The 19113-nt window shown below is 55.9% G+C and overlaps 1 protein-coding gene across 1 annotated transcript in view; it reads right to left on the bottom strand.

Moving 5' to 3' along the window:
• Window positions 1-1771: 1771 nt before the first annotated feature.
• CRTC1 (CREB regulated transcription coactivator 1) overlaps window positions 1772-19113 on the bottom strand; it is a 53543-nt gene continuing 36201 nt past the window's right edge. Inside the window, 10 exon segments of the mRNA XM_039867920.1 lie at window positions 1772-2025; window positions 3273-3453; window positions 4000-4086; window positions 7352-7456; window positions 9784-9969; window positions 9971-10099; window positions 11820-11956; window positions 16467-16684; window positions 17060-17100; window positions 18792-18877. Coding sequence (XP_039723854.1) covers window positions 1814-2025; window positions 3273-3453; window positions 4000-4086; window positions 7352-7456; window positions 9784-9969; window positions 9971-10099; window positions 11820-11956; window positions 16467-16684; window positions 17060-17100; window positions 18792-18877 — 1382 coding nt within the window. The 3' untranslated portion in view covers window positions 1772-1813.

Raw genomic sequence — 19113 nt, 5'->3', positions numbered from 1 at the left:
AGTCCCCATCTCTGCCCCTAGCCTCCACCATGGTGACAGGACAGGCCCTGAAGCTGGACGGACTAATACTATATTCCCCCAGCCCAGACAATGGTGGTGGGGACAAGTGACCAAGGAAGAGGGGCTCCTCACCTTTGTGGCTGCTGAGCCACTGGACATGTGCTAACAGCCCGGCTGGGAAGCAAGAGGGAGGGACGGTTGCTAGGATCAAATCTGGCTCCCATAGAGGTGAGGGCTCCCAAGGCCCAGGCAGAGGGGTGGCCACAACACCACAAAGAAATGCACCAGGCAGAAGTGTGAAGTGTCAGCCCGAAGGCAGGTAGAGGAGGAAGTGGAGATGTAACTTGGGAGGGACTGAAATGGAGGTCCCTACTAAAGCAGCCAACCGAAAATAAAGCCAGCCCGCCGCCCCGGAAGGGCCTGGAAGATAGAAGGACAGTCACCTCAGCCTCTCGAGGCACTTCGAGAAGGACCTGGAAACCCGCCACTAAAAGCATGCTGCTCTTTGCCTCCAAACCCAGCCCTGCCAGGAAGAGTTACAAAACAGGTGGCTGGAAGGGTGCTGGCTGGTTCTTGGGGTGGATGTGAAAGACAGCCTTGTCTCCGGGACATCTCAGAGCAGAGGGGCCACAGCTGCTGCCAGCCTCAGGGTGTGGGATGCACCCTCCCTGAGGACTAGTGGGCATCTTCAGGAGGCCCTTAATAAAAGCAATGGCTCCTTCCCAGGAGTCTATTACATGGCCAGAGCGAAGGCACTTCCAGCCACCAACCTCCTGCCAGAGTCTCCGCCTGGCACAACTAGCCCTCACTGGGTCAGGCAGCCACTTGACCCTTCTGTTTTAAGATAACTTGGGATTTAAGAGGCCAGAGACACAGCTCAGAGACTGGACTGCTTGCAATTAGCCTTAAAAAATGTATAATGTAGGATTTCTGGAATAAAAACATGCTCTCAGGCAAATGTTGGCTTGAAGGAGTCAGCTACTCGTCTACAGTCAAAATGTAAATACAAACCAAAAGAAACAAACGAAAACACAATAAAAATGCCCTGGCTACCCCCTCCCCACCCATCTGTAAAGAACAGTAACGGTGACCACAATACAGAGAAGGAAAGATGAAAACAAGTTCTAAAACCCCCAGAAATGATCCCTGCCTCTACATGTGTCCCCTAGCAGGCCCTGTTGTCCTGGCTGGGGGTGGGCAAGGTGGGAGGGGGCTCAGGAAGATCTAGCTGCTCTGTTTACATCTTTGCACCACCCCTACAGGAAGGGCTCTAGCTTTCTGTGCACTCAGAAATATAAAAGACAGCAGTCAAAATAGTGTTTATTTCGAGCTGGGTCTGCCCCTCTCTCTGGCGCCCTCTCCCTCTGGTGGGTGGGGCTGGCTTTCTACCTAACCATAAGCTGGAGCTGGTGGGTAGGTGGGGGACTGGGGATGAAGGAAGGCAGTGAGAGCTGGACAACAGTCGAAAATGCACGTCCGCCCACCGCATCATGGACCCCAGTGCCCCCAGGCTGGCGGCCCTGCCCAACACGCTTTCTGCATCTTAAAAGAACTGACAGCTCATGGCCCAGAGTGTGGGGTGAGAGAGCGTGTGCACAGGGAGGGTCCAAGGGGGCAACACTCGGCCTCCCAAAGGAGGTGAACAGCTGGGGGACAGTTTGGGGCGCTTGGCGGCATTGCAAGCTCAGAATCACAAGCTCAGCCGTTTGCAGGGATGGAGTGTGCAGTCCCTGGGCTCAGGGAGACACCGTCGGGACCACTGACCGGCGGGGTGACAGAGCCGGGGCTGGGCGGTGGAGTGCTGAACGTGCGCTCACAGACGGTCCATCCGGAAGGTGTCCTCGGTGGCTGGGTCAGCCAGGACCATGTCAGGGTCGTTGAGCATGTGCAGTCCGTCCAGGGTAAGGGGATCAATCTTGAGTTCATCCAGGGGGAACTGACTGTCAGAGTCGAAGCTGACATCGCCAACCCCAGCCAGTGTGCTGGTCAGTTCTTTAGAGAGGCTGGGAGGGGACTCTCCAGTCACTGGTGGGTGGGAGGAGAGGGGCACAAATCTCAGCTCAGCCCTGGCTCCCCACCCCCATGCTCAGAGAAGAGGGCTTGGGTCACCCCAGGGGTGGTTACTGAGGGTCCACCCTCCAGCACACACTGGTGATATCTGGGACATTTTCAGTTGTCACAACTGGGGAAGGGTGTGCTACTGACATCATGGGTAGAGACCAGGGATACTGCTCAACACCCCATAGTGTACGGGATGGCCCCACCTAAAGAAAGGTCCAGCCCCAGACTCACAGGGGTCTCGTCCACTCAACCAACTGGTACTTGTGTAGGAGTCTGAGAAGCAGGCCGGGTTGTGTGTACTGGGGGCTCTTCCTGTGGGTTGGAGGAAGTCTTGGCACCCCCAGAGACCCAGGTTCAAACCTGGGCTCCTTCTTCTAATTGCGGAGAGTCCATGGGCCTCAGTTTCCCCATCTGGGAACCATTAGGAAAGTCCTGGTCTTTCTGGGCCCTTGGGGCCATCACAAGGGCCTGATCCTCAGGCATTTGAGGCACCCTCAGGGTGGGGAGGAAGCACTGAGTCAGTACTTGGGGTCCAGGCCTTGGGGGGATCTGGGCATTGACCTCTCCAGCCTATAGATATCAATGGGGACTAGCATGGGGCATCCCCCTCAATCCCATGACAGACCCAGCTTACAAGAAAACTGCTTCCTTCTTCAATAAAACCCAGATCCTTCAAGGGGAAGCTGGGGGTGGGGAGGGCATCAGAGGTGTGGGTTCTGTGCTAGATGGAGTGCGCCTTCCTCACATGTGCCATGCACATCTCAGGACACCTGGGGACACTTACTGCAGCATGTGAAAGCTGTTACATCTCTGGTGGCTGCATAGGACATACTCCACCAGTCAGGGCTCACCCCTTGCCCTGGTCACCAGTGTCCCTGCACACTTAGCTAATGGGGTTAAGGAGCTTTGGGATTTGGTGAGTGCCTAGTAATGTCTAGCTCTCACTCTGAGCACAGGATGCTGGATGCCTGGTCTAGGATCCAGATGTGTGTCTCCTTGGCTTGTCCACAGCCCAGCAGTTAGTCAAGGTTGGCTGTAGGGTGCGGAAGGGATTGGCTTCCTTGGGTCCACACCAAGGGCAGGGACCCCACAGTCATGTCACAACTCACCCTACAAGATAGGGGGGATTCCCTCTCCCCTGGGGCTGCAGCCTATTCAGCTGCAAGGCCCCGAGGCGACACCAGGACTAAAATCCTTGCCCAGAGCCTCACCTGTGAGGATGATGTTGGGGATACTGCTGTGGCTGGGATAGCCCAGCTGCTGTGTATCAGGCAGACTCCCATGGCTGCCCATCAGGCCCATCATGGCTGCCTGCGAGTAGTTGAGTGTAGAGCCTGGGCTGTACAGACTGCTAGAGCTGATGGCCGTCTCCATCATGTTGAACTGCTCCAGCTGGGAGGAGACACAGGGCATGAGGCTGGTTGCTAGTCCTGGCTACTGTGGGCTGGACTTCCTGCGGCTGCCAAGACTACCTCCTCTGCAGGATACCCAGTGCCGTGCTCTGGTTCACCCAGGGCTGCCTGCATGAGCCACTCTGCTCTGGGGTATCACCCTCTCCAAACCCACCCAGGCCTGCCTGCACACACCCCCACAGGGCTTGCGGGATGAATGGATAAATGGATGGATGGGTGAGAAACCAGCTCCAAGTAGCAGCCAACCCCTCCTGTGCCCGCACGCCTGACCCAACCTCCACATAGAGCCAGCATGACCTCCTGCAAACCCACATGCATGGCCCGCACTGAGTGCCACTGTGACAGCCAATGTCCATCCTTGCTGGTGTTCACTGCGCCACCGGGCACAGACACCAGCAGAGGCAAAGGCAGCCACACACTCTACTCCCTGGAGACAAGGGAGGCCAGGAGCAAAGCTCATGCCCAAGGGAGGGCGGAGTCCGGGCGAGCGTCTGCTGGGGGCACTGTGGCCCGGGCGCCCGCTCACCTGGTGGGACAGAGCATTGGCCTGCCTGGCCGCCATCTGCTGCTCATAGTACGAGTCCCCAAACACGCTGCCCAGGGTGGAAGAATGCTGCAGATAGAAGAGAGGGCTGCTGTCATCATGGTCCCTGAGACTAGGTGGGGGCAGGGGCAACTGTTGAGGGGGTTCTCACAGGCCAGTTAAGGCCACAGGGAGGGCCCTGTGACCTACTAGAGGATGCTCAGGACAATGTAGGCCGACAACAGCTATCTCAGGGCTCCCAGGAGGGTCTACTCAAGCTGGTGTCCCCCTAATCTCAGGATGACTGCTTCTACCACCTGTTCCTGGGGGACCTCTGCACCCCAACTTCTCCCATTGCCTCTCCTTGAGCCCAGGTATGGGAAACCTCCTTTCTACTAGAAGATGAGGGAAGGGGGAAATGGGGATCAGGAACCCAATCTGATAGGCCCCAGAGGAAAGCACGTGACTGAGGCTAAGGAGGGTGGTGCCCTGAATGTTCAGGATAGGACAAGCACTTGCTGACCTGTCAGGCCCCTGGGGAGACTAGGGACAGGACATTAGGCCACACACATGTGGATAGGACAGGCACAGAACAAACACAGGAAAGGCACACAGAAAGCCTCCTGTCCATCTGTTGGCCCCTGGCTGCCTGCGCTTAATACCCCAGGACCCATGTGTAGGCATTCGGCCCCACTCCTGCTTGTTCAGGGCAGGCCAGGTCAGAGGGGTGGGGGCTGCCCCTGGGAGAGGAGCAGGGGGCCAGAACCTCAGAGGTGGTGGAGATGCCAGAAAGAGGAACCCTGCCCATTCCTGAGTTGCTGACAGGGATGGTGGGATGAAGCTTGGTAGGGCATGGAAGAGAGGGATGGCCAGTGTGTGGCCAGGCTGGTACCTGAGGCACCAGGCCTGGGGAGATATATCCCTACCTCAGACCCCGAGTTTGTTTCCTCTGCAGGACAAGGTGGCTCATGGAAGATGCTGCACCATAGCCATTCTCAGGTGTGGCAAGTGATGTGTGTGCCTTGCATGCATCCTCTCAAATGTCTACACAGACCAAAGGCCCTGGACCCCTCTCCCTCTGAGTTCCCTGTCCTAGAAAGGTCCCCATATACTCTGATAACAGCCAAAGCTTGAGTCTCAGGCCTCCATCCCAAGCAGGGGTTGGCCATAAAACCACTGAATGCTCTGGGTGGTCAGTGGCCTGAGAACAAAAAGGGACACATGGCTACTCCAGCGGGCAGGGAGCCTCTTGGGTACAAATGTTCTATTCAAACACCAGAGAAGAGTTAGAAATCACCAGCTTCAGGTTTGGAAAAGGAGGCTGAAAATTTTGGCTGGGTCTGACCATGAAGGACGAAGCAAGTTTGTTCTGGGGCACCTGTTTCTGTGCCTGTGGCCTTGGTCCCAGAGTCCTGACATGCACAGGAAACCCCAGGCCATGGTTTCTCTTGTGAGGATGCCATGAAGGTTTGCCAGAAAGGTCTGCTCAGAATGGAAAGGGGAGGCAGCACATGGGACAGAATTCTAGTAGCCTAAGGCCCAGGACACCTGCTAGAGGTCAGGTGGGGTCCCTGCTGCCCCACGTGTCTAGGGGAGATACTGGCTTGGCCTGTGGGCATGGGGAGGCCCGGGCCCATGGGGCTGATGGGTGCATCCTAAAGGACCCAACCTGTAGTGGGAAGTCAGGTCTGCCCTCTATCCAGCACCATTTGCCTCTGAACAAGCCTCTTGCCTCTCTAAGATGGTGCGTCTGGTTAGGGTCAGACAGCCTGATGGCCCCGTCCTCACACCTGAGTGAGCAGCTTGCATCCCTCACCAGCACACAATGGACACATGGACTGACACACAGACATGGGCTTGATGAGACAGGAACATGCTCTCTTCCCGGCTCCCTTATTTCTCTCTATTTTACCTGAACAATTTGGTTCAGACAAATCTCTTCTGAGAGAAATCTGCTCGACCGTAAAACTCCTGTCCTGCCTTGAATTAGAGAAATGTTACTCAAGTCACCAGCCCCAAGCAGGGCTGCCCATCTGGGCTCCTTCTACAGCTTCCCCTGCCTGGACCAGCTTCTCCAGTCCCCTGCATCCCACGGCACCACATGACAAAATCAGACACTTCCAGGGAGCCAGGAGAGCTCAGAGCAGGCATGGATGGGCTGAGAGCATGCAGACACCAGGCTAACCCCCAGCCTGTACTGAGCTTACTGCCACTCTCCCCACCTGCCTATGGAGCAGGAGGCCATACCCTGATGGTCTCAGCAAAACTCCCGGCAGCTGTGGGTGGTGGAGGAAGCACCCTGGGAGAGCTCCTCCTGAAGTAGACAGAGTTTCAGGTCCTCCCTGAGCAGACACCCACTGTCCTAACACAGGGCTGAGCTCAGGGTGAACATCTAAAAGCTGGAGTTGGGGACAGTGGGGTACATCCCATGAGACAAGGGAGCCTGATGTCATTCCTGCCAGGTCCTACCTAGAGGGGTGGCTCTGCTCCCTGATCTATGCAAAGGAGAATCCTACTTCCACTTGGCCGAGAATGAGGCCTCAGGGCCCAAGGCACTGCAGGGGCTCCTAGGGATTTCTTAGCTTGGTGACATTTTGGAGATGGAGGGATGGGGGCCTTGGGGAGGCTCTGCTGTTGGACTGAGAGGTTTTGGGCCTGGATGTCAACTTTGTGGGTACTCCTTCTCCTCTGATGAAATCATCTGGATGAAACGTGGCCATGGCCAAGCCATGCTGAGAGGAACTCTGAGGAACCTGAATGGGGTGTGTACATGTGTATTAAAATATCGAGGCCCAGTTGTGCTGGATGTCAGGGGAAAACCCGTGGTCAAACCCAGCCTTCTGCCTGGGGTCAGCCTCCATCTCATCTGTGGGAGGGAAACAAGGACCCCAAAGGCTGTAGCGCTGCTCAGGGAAGCTTCCTGGGGGATGCGCCTTCCTATGGGGTGGAGGAAAAGGGGCTGAGGAATCAGATCCCCACCAAAGCAAGGGGAGCACCTGCCACTTCTAAAAGCCCCAGGTGCCAAGCCTCAGGGCGGATGCAGGTAGAGACATGTGCAGAGGCTGCTGGATGCATGTCTGAGCTGCATGCGGAGTGTCCCCAGCCACTGGACAAAGAGCTGGGGTGTGGCCAACACAGAGATCAACAACACAAGTGAGGAGTCCACCACCCTCAGCTGGGGCCTTGTGCAGACCACAAAGGCGCAGCAGGGACAAGGGGTAGTGCCTTCTCCTCCCCACCCTGTAGAGTAGACAAGATGGGATGAACTGAGGCATGAGGTACAGATGGTGGGCAGGTGGGCAGGGGCACAGGGGTGCAAAGCAAGGCTGGAGCATGGGGTGGCGGCGTCCCTTACTTGTGGGGAGCTCCCAGGGGAGAAGCCTTGATTGGAGACGGGTGAGGTGGGAGACTGGTTCGCCGGGGAGCCAGCACTAGTGCGGTACTGCTGCAGAGCCGGGGCCTGCGACGACAGACAGGTCAGGACTCGGAGGCCCCAGCCCGGCTCCCTGCTGAGCCCCCTCCCTCACAGACCCCAATTCCTTGGTGAACAGAAGACCTGGGGCGCCTACAGGAGGTGTGGGCCCCTGAGCCCTGCCAGAGCCTGGGCCCTTGTAGGGACCTGCCTCAAAACCCAGCTCCCAGGTGTGGGGGCTGCGGTCAAAGAGCCTGAATCCCAGTGTCACAGAGTTGCCCTACAGGACTATGGGAAAATGAGGGAGGGGTCTGCCTTGACTTGGTAGGCTTCACAGCACCCACACTACATACATGTGCACACAGCCATGCACACACACACACACACACACACACACACACACACACCCCCACACACACAAGCAGGGAGGGCCTAGGGCTGGGAAGGCAGGTGCTACCTTTTGCTCCTGACTCTAGGTGGGTCCCCAACTCTCTGAACTCCAAGTCTGTGCCCTGGCACATCCCACCTGCCTCAAGGTGGTGGCATTGACAACGAAAGCCAGCTGGGGCACACTGCAGGGTTTCCAGCACCAGTCACTATCAGTGGCATTGCTTGGAACAAGCTTGTTGGGGTCATGCTATCCAGAGACCTCAGAGGAGCAGCCACCTCCTTGCTGAAAGGCAGAGAGCCCTGGCTTCTTGCTGGGCCTCTTGGGGTTACGATAGGCTGGGCCAAGACCTGTATTTAGACCTTGATTTGGTCCCAGGCCGGCCAGGACCTGCTGCGTGCCTCCAGACAAGCTGCCCGCCCTCTCTAAGCCTATTGTTCATGGAGGCCTGGACAGCCAGCCCAGGGCTCCAAAGTGCTTGGTCTCCCCCATTTCCTCAGTGGTGTTTTCAGAGGTTTAGGGGTTGAAGTTGGGTAAGGCATGGGGGCTCAATTAGCAGGGTATGGGTGGTACCAGCATGGTCATTTGGTCTAGAGGGACCTTCTTTTTGCTAAGTCTGCAGAAACTCTGGAAGAGGCTGCTTGTGCCCCGAAGAGAGCCAGCAGTCCCTGGGGGTGTGGGGTGCTGAGTGATACATGCTCTGACCTGGGAGTCTGGGGAGGAACTGTCTGTGCGCCTGGCCCATACACTCATGCCCTCAACGTCTGCCTGGCTCCACAGCCAAGCCCCACTGTAGGACATCAGGGAACTGGGTATCCAGGCCAGTCCTGGTGTCAGAGCCATCCCCACATCTGCTACATTTCTGCCAAAGGAAATGCTTGGGCGCTTTCCTCTCTCTGTGTGTGTAGGTGTATGCAGGGGGCTGGGTCTGCCCTCTGAGGGATTGGAGAAGCTAAGAAACATGTGTCTCTACTATTAGGTCACTGACCATACTACCAGCTCAGAGGGGCCTGTTCTTTGCAGAGCACGTGATGTTCTGATGGCATTTATCCTGCAGATGGCAAATGAGGGCCAAGTGGAGAAGGCTTGCTATGTCTCAAACGTGGGTCTCCATTCCTCTGGATGTAGCCAAAGATAGCTATAACTGCTTCTTTCCTACCAGGTTCACCAGGGTCAATGTCTGAACAATCAGGAAGCTTTGGGATTGCAGAGGTAAGAACCTAGCACCCATTACCCTGAGCCCAGCCCAGAACGGGGGGAGAACCCATGGTCTGAACTATACGGCTCCCTGGACCTATGCAGGGGATCTCATAATCTGAGTTGCAGCCCTTGGCCCAGGCAGGGGATTCCATCCTATAATCTAAGCTGCAGCTCCTGGCTTAGACAGGGGGTCCTATGATCTGAGCCACAGTCTCCCACCCTAGAAAAGGGCGTCCTATGATCTGAGCTGCAGTCCCCCTGGGCTCCAAAGTCTGAGCTATAGCCCCTGGCCCAGACACTGTGCTGCATCTCTTCCTCCCCTCCAAGTTCACCTCCATCCCTCTGGCTCCCAGAAGCCCATCCTCCAGGCTCTGAGAGCTGTACTCTCACTGCCTCCAGGGAAGCCCGTTTTTAGATGGAAAGGGCAGAAGGGAGGCATGAAGGGCCACGGGGGAGGGCTGGGCAGCCAGACATGGGTGGACCATCTTGGGTGAAATTTGGGGCACTGAACTTCGCTTGTGCCTCAGTTTCCCCATGCATACATGAGGTGAAATCTCGGCTTGAAGATTCCAGGCAGAAACTTCTCTGGACACCCAGCTCCCAGCAGTGTCTGCTTTAGCCCCAAACCCTGGCAAGTTGTCCTCCAAGTAGAGCCTAAGACAGCTGCAGATGTAGCTGGGCACCCAACTGTCCTTGGGCCCTGGGCATCCAATGTGGCCTCCCACAGCCCCGGGCTCCTCATGCATGACCCTCCGGTCAGGCCCCGCAGACCCCATCCTGGGCTTACCGAGGTGATGTCGATCCCCATCGGCGGCTGGCCTGGGTTGTCTGGGGGGGACTGGGGGAGAGAGGATGGTACCGTGACCGAGAGTGGGGGCAGCTGGGGCCCCCGCGTCAGGCTGTTGCTTGGCATCAGGGGGCCACCTGAGGGGAGGCCAACAGGCACCTGCGGGCATGGGGCGGTGGGCTGACTGCTGCTGGGATGCGGGTGGCGGAGGTGGTGGGGGCTGGGGCTGCGGTGGGGGCGGCTGCTGGGAGCCTGCCTGGGTGAAGAAGGCATAGGGCAGCTGCTGCTCCAGAGACAGAGCGTCCATGGCCACGGCCTGTGGGGAGAAGAGGGTGTCAGGCAGAGGAGTGCTCAGCACTGGAAGCTGGGCCATGAGCACCTGATCCCTGGGGTCCCTAAAGCCTGGCAAGCTCAGCAGTCACCCTAGACCTGGGAAGTGCAGGCCTAGAGGAGGCCTGGCCCAGGGTCATGGGGGTCGGGCTGTAGCTAGACAGGAGCTGGGCATCTAATCCAGCTGGCTGAACCCTACACTCAACCAGCCTTTCTTTCACCCTTGCCACATACTGAGAGGTGGGTGCTACCCTCTGTATTGACTCAGGCTCAGGAGGTCCCTGACTTCTCTGAGCTGGAGTTTCCACAGAGGGCAGGCACCAAGCACCATACTCCTTAGCCACTCTGGAGTCCTGGAGGGAAAGGGACCCCCCACTACCAACTCACAGCCTGGCCCACCTAGGGAGGTTAGAGAGGGTGAAGATGATGAAGGCACTGGTGTGGCCACTCAGTGATAACCAGGTCAGGCCTTTTTGGAGTTGGAAAGAGGAAAATAACCAGGGGAAGTTTTCAATGGTCATGAGTCTGTGTGGACAGTCCTTGAGGCAAGTGGGACTCTTGCCCTGTGAGGGAGGTGGGACATGCCAGGGAGCTATGGGATGTAAACACTTAGCAGATGCCCAGCCTCTAATAAGTAGTGAATAGTTAGTGATCAAAAAGGACTTTCCAGAAAGGGAAAAGAGGCCTTTTAGACTGGGGGTGGGGAGAAGGGGCAGGGGTCACAGATGGAGAGACTGATGACACAGCTCCCAGGAACCAAATGGCTCTCTCTAGATCCTGAGCTAAACAAGATCACTGTACAAGCAGACAGAGGTAAGAAGGGAAACCAGGCCCAGACGGGCATTAGAAGGTATGAAGGAATGACTTAATTTTATTATAAGTGGATGATGCCATCGAGGTTACATTAAGAAACAAACAGCAAAAATGTTATGTCAGCGATTTAAAAAAAAAAAAAAGACAAAATGGACAAATTCCTAGAAACACACACACCCTACCAAAAGTGACCCATGAAGAAATAGAAAATCTTGAGTAGACCTGTATCAAGTAAGGAGGCTGAATCAGTAATCAAAAACCTCCCAGTGAAGATAAAAACTTGGACCTGGGTTGCTTCACTCAAGGATTCTACCAAACACTTAAAGAATTAACACCAATGCTTCTCAAACTCTTCCAGAAAACAAGAGAAGGGAATGCCTCCTAACTTGTTCTATAAGCTTCAACTAAGTAAACAAGAGAAGAATCAAATTACTGAAATCAGAAATGAAAGTGGGAATGTTACTATTGACTTTACAGAAATAAAAGTATTAAGAGAGAGTATATTACTATGAACAATTGTATACCAGCTTGCTGTGTGACCTAGAGCAGACTAATTCCTATACTCACAGAGCTACCAAAAAAAAAAGATGATGAAACAAAATTACAGTAAATTGAAAAACAAAAACTCTCTCAAATTTTATTTTGGAAAATTTCAACTAGATCCTAAAGAAAAAAGTACTATAATGAGACTGCGCACTCACATGGCACGAGCTAACATCCAACCTGTCCATGACAGCACAGGGGATTCCAGGCCACTGATCGATGCATTTCCCATATGTTTGAAAAGGTGACAAAAAGTCAAAAATGGCAGCATGCTTCTGCGGCCCCCAGGAAGGAGCAGGCCTTGTAGAGGGGCAGAGCCAGGCCACCCCCACCCCACCTTACCCTCGCACCTGAGTTATGGGTGACAGCGGGGAGAGGGTGGGTGACACCTGCTGCTGGGCCTGCTGCCGCCGTGCCTCCGAACTCAGGGACAGCGGGCTGACACCAGCTGGACGGTGCTGCGGCGAGGAGACTGGTGTACTCATCCCTGGAAGGAAGGGAGGGTGGGCATGACTCTGGCCTCCAAAGGGGCACTCACACACCCACAGTCACTACTGGGGATAGCTCAATCGCTCAGACAAAAGCCAATGGGCATGTCCTGATTGCCAAACCCAGGATGCCTCCTCCAAGGCCCCAAAACCCTGACCTTGGGGTCCCCAGCTCTCTGTGGGCTCTGTTCTCCTTCATGTCTCCCATGCTCACCAACACTGTCCATCTGATCCTGCCATCCCTCTAGGAGGGGTGTATCCTGCAGGACCTGCCAATCAGGCAGCCCTTCCCTGCCTCTGGACTGCCATGTGATTGGCCCCAAGATGGACATAGGACCACGCTAGTCCAAGGAGAAACTGACCCAGGACTTTGGATTGAACTCCAGGAAAGGAGGTCTGGAGCTATGTGCAGGGGCATCCTGTGGCTGGAAGGGGAAGGGTAGGCTGGAGAACAAGGAGGGAGAGGCAGCACCTGAGCCCTGGATGCAACCACACTGGCACTTCCTATCTTTGGGAGATAATCTCCTTTTTTTTCTGAACTGGTTTGGGTTTTGGTGAGCTTCAAGCAAGTTGGTCCTCCCCAACGCTGCAGTTTCCTCTTGATCTTCATGCCCTCCTTACCCTCCTTCAATGCACATGTTCCTTCCTATAACTATTCTTTTGGCTACATCTACTCTTGGCCCCAGACCTGCGTACCTGGCAGCCCTTCCATCCCACCATCTCACGTCTATGTCCGCCCCATATCTGGGTACTCTCCATGCTGAACTGTCAGCCCCGTGGGATGCCCAAGCTAGAAACTCAGTAATTCTTTATCCTCTTCTAAAACCCTTGTTCCTGATGGTGCTCCTACCAGACTCCATGTTGCCCCTTCTCTACCCTCAGCCCCCTCCCCCAGCAATCCAATCCCTGGTTACATTTGTTGTGAAGAGGCTGAATGAGGTCAAGTTCAGTGTGGCAGCAGTTGGAGCCTGTCGGGTTATCCTGGGGCACCAAGCCAGGGAGGCAACAGGCCCTGAAGCCAGGGGGGAGTCCTGGGGACCTGGTCTGATCCCTCAGACTCAGTTTCCTCATCCTTGAGATAGAGATGATGACAGTTGCCCTTGCAAGTTCACCATGAGGCCCTAATGGGATTGTGAGAAGCTCTGGAGAGTCTGGTGTGCAGTCAAGGCCGGTGAAGGTGCCTGACTCACCCGGGGAAGCTGGGCCCATCCTGCTGAGGGCACCAGATCAACTTTGTTCCAGCGGGTGAGACGGCAGGTTCACGGGCCAGCAGGAATGCACCCAGCGTGCACTGCAGGAGATGACGGGCAGCCTTCTCTCTGCCCAGGGCAGCTGCTTGCCGGGGCTGTGTCATCCGTGCGAGGCGAGCCCGGTCATGCCTGCACTTCCCCTTGGATTCCCTGGTGGCTCCTCTCAGCTGAGCACTGCGGGGGGGCCTGGCGCCGTCGACTGCTCGCGAGGGAGGGCCCGGGGTCCAATTTCTGCACAGACCTTGGGCCCCAGAATCAGGCTGCTGTGGACACAGCGATGTCAAGTGAGGGACTATCAAGAGGCCTGGGCAGGAGTCCAGGAGACACCCGCTCATAGCACACTCGGAGTGGGGACCCTGAGCTTTTCCCTCATCTTCTCTGAGCATCTACTGCTTCATATGTCCAGCAGGCTAAGAGACACGTAACACTCAGAGAGCAGACGTCAGGGTTCAGTAAGGGGCAGAGGCAAATGGCAGGAGAGAGAAGGGCAGTGGTACGACAGGGGCAGGCGAGAGGCTGTGGTAAACTGGAGCACTCTGGCCCATCTCTAGGCATAAGACCTCGACCACTGCTGCTAGGCCTTCTGGAATTCAGATTTTTACATGCACTCTCCTGATGCTTACATGTCTATTCAAAGCATCACGCACACAGTCATGGGCCAGACAAAATACACCAGTGGGCTGGATTTGGGCTGCCAGCCTCTAACATCTGCCCTGAATACAAAGGCATTTTTTAATCCTCTGCTGGGCTACAGAGTGAGCTCCTGGCTTCACGTGGGGGCTGAGAGAGTGGACAGACGCCTTGCTGTTGAATTCCTTTTGGCAACCTGGATCACCTTTGGGAAAAGGAGTGGGGCCAGCTGGAAGGGAAGTCTGGGCAGGCAAGGATAGCTGCCAGGGGAGGGAGGGCCAGGTGATGGGGGCCCAGCCGGAGGCACGTAAGGCCTGAGTGCGGGGTGACCAGACACAGAGCAGAGCCAGGACGGAGGACCTGGGCCTGCTGTCCTCTCAGGTCCCGGCGGACAGCCAAGGAAACGACTTCAGCAAATGCGGAAAGGGACGAGAGGGGCCACTGTCTCCCTGGTGGGGAGGCCTCTTCCTTCTCACAAGATCATGTTCTGACTAGTTGGTGGGTTGGGTGGAGGGGCGATCTCCACGTGTGCCAAGGGGGCCGTGGCTCAGCTTGATTTAAAATGCACCCAGAAAGCAAAGCCCCTGTGAGGCGAGCTGCTGGAGCAGCAGGTTCGCAAACAACCCAACACATGTCAGACATCACCAGATGACACTGGAGCCAGGCATTCTCCACCCCCCACCCTGGCTTGGGGTCTACGGCTTTCACATGTGTTGTATTTTCCTGTGCTTGCTTAGACTCTGCTCAAGCTGGAGGTATATGGCTCCTGGCAGGCGCTGTGGGGCTGCCAAGGACCCTCTGGCAGAGGGGGTGGTGCTCTAGAGGCCACAGCAAGATGCAAGGGGAAAATGGGGCCCAGGAAATGGTAGTGTCTGCAGCAGTGGGGGGCCCAGTGGCCCCAGAGCCAACCTTCCAATTTCTTCCATCACACAGCTGGTACATGCACTGCCACCCACTCGTCTCTGGGGGCCATGGGTCTTGGGCCTCTCTGAATCTGCTCATTTGTCCTCTGGGCCTTCCCTGGGGGGCCATAGCCCGGCTGGTTCCCTCTGCCTGGTGGCTATGCACGGGGCCAGGCGTGCGGAAGAAAAAACATAGCCCTTGACACCATCAGACTTCACTGTTTGGCCTCAATTCCCTTATCTAAAAGCCTAGAAACATGATGCCATCCCCAACATCCCACATTTGCCCCAGCCCCCAGAGCCAGGACTGACTCTCCTCCATTCCCCACATCAACCCAGCTCACTTCCCCCGAAATCTCTCTAGAGTGTCCGATAGGGCCCTGTCTTGGTCCAGGCGCTGCCGCCCCCTCCGACAGCCTTTTCTCCCTGGGTGGCCAGAAGGACTGTGGCAAATGTGAATTTGAGTATGTGATTCTCAGAAAATGCTTCATGGCGCTGCCCACCACACTTGGGGTCATGGACAGGTGAGTGCTAGCCATTCTGTGGCCCCTGGGCAGGATTCAGAGCACACAATGTAGTGCTCTCAATGACCAGAGTCCCAGCACCTGTGGACTCACAGAGGGGCCCCTCAGTCTCTCCCGCCTGTCCCACCATGGGGGCTGCTAGGGGCTGCCCCATCTCCTCCCTGGAAGAAAACTCACACATCACACAGTCCACTCAGTATGGAGATCACAGCAGGAATGCAGGAGAGCAAGGCCCAGCCCAAGAGACAGGCAAGAGCAGAGTAGTAACTCAACAACAGCAGAGTGAGTGCAGAAAAGCAAGGCCGTGTGAGAGGCCCAGGGGAGGTCATGGGCAGAGGCCAGGAGGCCTCACCAAGGGGAAGAGGTGTGAAAAAGATGGGAAAGGCGAGGAGCCTCCTGTTGTCTAGAGGAAGAGAACCATAGGGGAGGAAAAGCACGTGCAGAGGTCCTGAGGAGAGCTCATCATCAGCTGGAGAGGAGAGTTGTAGGAGACAGGAGATGAGGGTGTGTGCAAGGTCCCGAGCAGAGAAAGGCCATGAGTTGACAGTTGTTCTGGGTGAAGAAGCCAGGACAGGGAAGTATCGGAGGAGTGGCACGTGGAGGCTGTGCAGGGTGGGGAGTGTCCAAGTTGGGCTGGGTCCTGATGGTGGGGCTGATAGGACATACCAGTGGGTCAGGGTGGGCAAGAAGACAGAATCAAAAAGGACACCTCCAGGTCCCTGGCCCAAGTTGCAAGGGGACAGTACCATTGGCTCCCAGGAGGAACAGGACAGGAGATATTGGGATGGGTCAGGGGCCCATGGGTTGTCCTTGAGGATGTGGCCAGGGAGAAATGAGTGGAAGCTGGGGGTGGGCCAGGCTGGAGTCCCAAGCAGGCAGCCACAGTCAACTCAGGGGTCGGGGGTGGGTGGGGGTAGGGGAAGGGAAGCCTGATCCACCCCATTCTCTGAAGCCCCAGCACCCCTCAAAACCACTGTCCCATCCTGGGGGCACCATGAGCCTTCCCACTACTGAGACCGTGCCCAGGCTGTGCCCTCTGCCTGGACGCTATTCTCCTTGGGGCAGCCTAGTAACACCAAGCACCTCTCCCACTACCACCTCATGCCTTGCATTTTGGATGTGACCCTGCTTGGTCGCCACTCACACACGCATGCCATCTTCACTAGACAGGAAACAAAGTGCTCCCTGCCCGCCCGGCCTTACCCTGGCCAGTGCCGATGCCTAGGTGTGTCAGGTTGGCGGCGAGGTTGCCGGTGCTGCTGGAGCTGCTGAGCGCAGGGAAGGTGGGCTCCTCGGGGTCCAGTGGGGTTGGGAGTGGGGAGGGGAAGTGAATGTTGGTCAGGTCGGGCAGGGAGCCCCCTGTGTTGTGGGCAGCAGGAATCAGGGCTGTAGTGTTTTCCTGGTCGGCGGATGGAAAGATGCTGGGAAAAGGCCAGACATGGGGGGTTAAGTTCTTGGATGGCGGCTGCCCGTTTCCCCCCAGAAGACGAGGCAATGGCAGGAGGGGACAGGTGCAAAATGACACCCTGTGATTAGGTACTTCCACACTTAAGATAACAACCATCAGCCCAGGCCTCCAATGGGACCTTAGGAAGTAGCCTATCTCTGTGAGACAGGAAATGGGGTGAGGATCCTCTCACTGCCAGGGTACAGGGTGTGTCTGAGGTGTGGAAGCAACCCCCACGGTGAGCCTCGGCTAGGTGGCTAGCAGCAGCTGGCATCTTCATCAGGACTTGCACTCTGATGAGCAGCCCCTGGTGTCTGTGGGCATGCAGGGAGGGCCCACTGTGACTTACTTGATTCCAGGGACCTCGCAGGACTTGGGCCTGGATCCCGTCTGAAAGAAGAGACAGCAAATGCTGAGCAGCCTCCTCGTGGCATGGCCTATCTCCCCAGGAGGGCTAAGTGATGCTCAAGAAGAGTTTATGGAGTCCCAGGGAGTCCCGCAGACAAATGCGTGTTCCTGAGGGATTGCGGGGGAGGCGGGGCGGTGCTCCAGACATGTCCAGGGGCAAAACCAAGAGTTGAGTAGAGAGGGTCTCCCTACAGTCTGACCCAGTTTTGCTCTGTCTTCCCATAAGGTGACACAGTCCAGGGATGAGGTGGTCCCTTGTCAGAGCCAGCATCTGGGGGGAATATGCTGCCTGCTCTTTATATCTCAACCCCTGACGGCTGTGCCATGGCTGTCAGCCGCCATCTCTGCAGCAGGGCCACTGGAAACCTGGGTGCCCAAGGCTAACCTCCCATGCATTCCCGGATCAGGGTAGGGGGCACCGGGGAATGGGTTGCCTCTGCTCAGTGTCTGTCTATCCATACCAGGAAGGACATCACATGGGGAAGTTTGAGGCAACTAGGACCAGTTGCCCTAAACACACAGAGGACACCACCTTGCCCTAAGCTGACCTGTCTTCCCACGATGCCCAGAGTTGTTTCTCCCTCGGGGATCCCAGTATCCCACTACCTGAGGATAGGGACTCTGGCCACCCTGTAGGCTGGCTTGGGGGGGAAGGGTCCCATGGAAACCCTGTTGGCAATAAGACCCTAGTTTCTCCTCTGTGAGCTGGGGATGCTATTGACACCCAAGAACTGCAGACTCCAGACTCTTGTTCAAGGACAAAGCAGAAAACTCTCTTCCAGTGGCGGCAGACATGACCGGACAGAGCCTGCGTGCTGATGGGGGCTCCACTATGTCACATTCCCTAATTCCTGTCTGCCTCTGGGGCCCTCGGGCAGACACTCCTGATGCTGTGTTCTTTAGGGATTATCAGGCAAGAACGTGGACCCGCCAGGGAGGGCTGGGCCAACCCACCCACATACCCGTCAAGGGGAGAACGCCCAACTGGCAGTGACTGGGGCCCCTGAGGGGGTTGTGTGACCAGCAGGCCTTGAGCCTCTGCAGGGAATGATGGTGGAACAGGTTCTTACTTGGCCACAGGCTCCTTCATTCTGGGAGTAACACTTGCTTTGTTACCAGATTTTTTCAAAACGCCTTGACAACGACTTTCTAAAGAATCTTTTCAAAAGCATTCCACATAAACAGTATTAAGAATTCACCCGTCATTCCTCCACCCCACCCCTAATGAACCCGAAACAGTCCCTTTACTGACATCCTCACAGATGCATCATTTTGCACAGTAGTTAAAGGGAGTCTGACCACGGTGCTGGACTCTGCCACCCTCTTCTCACTGCCAGGGTGTCAGGGTGTTTCCCTAACACTCGCCATCTTCTCTTTATGGCAACACCACATTTGGATGTCCTTGCGTCATTCTTGTGCAGGGACCATGCTAATCCCTATATTCTCTAATTTTAGTGTAAATGTTATGGAAGCAAGCGTAGGTTTTAATTCTTTACCAGTGTAACAAGCCTGCGTTCATGTTAAACCAGCTGATGCGAGTGGTCAAATCTGAGTGAAGGCCTTACTGCAGGGAGGGTGAAGCTCCCCCAGTGTGCTGTTTTGCCATCTTTGCCTGGCTGTGCTTAAGAAAAGATCAAGAGGGAAACCGCTTTCAAAAGCCCGTAGGCTCTTACCTTCTTTGTGTCCCACGTTTGCTTGGAAAGGTTCTTGTCTGTCTCCGATGTGGTCTCCTCCATTCCCGGGACTGTTAGCAGTAAGACTGGGGTAGGGTGCGGGGAGAAGGAGAGTCAGAAAAGGCCTCTCTCTAAAGCTGCCTGCCAGGCGAGCACCTCCCTGACAGTCACAACTGTAACTGGAGTGTAATTGCCCCAATAGTGACTTCAGAGTATTGTACCGAAGTACAAAAGGGTTTCATTTAAAAAACAAAAACAAAAACCTATAAAACAGTAAGTCAGAGAACCTGTGACTTAAAATGAAAATGAAAGCTCTAGAGCT

Source organism: Pteropus medius, unplaced genomic scaffold (assembly GCF_902729225.1).
Source record: "Pteropus medius unplaced genomic scaffold, Ma_sr-lr_union100, whole genome shotgun sequence".
NCBI classification, from domain to species: domain Eukaryota; kingdom Metazoa; phylum Chordata; class Mammalia; order Chiroptera; family Pteropodidae; genus Pteropus; species Pteropus medius.
Note: the sequence above shows the minus strand (reverse complement) of the source record. Positions and strands in the feature narration are given on the sequence as shown.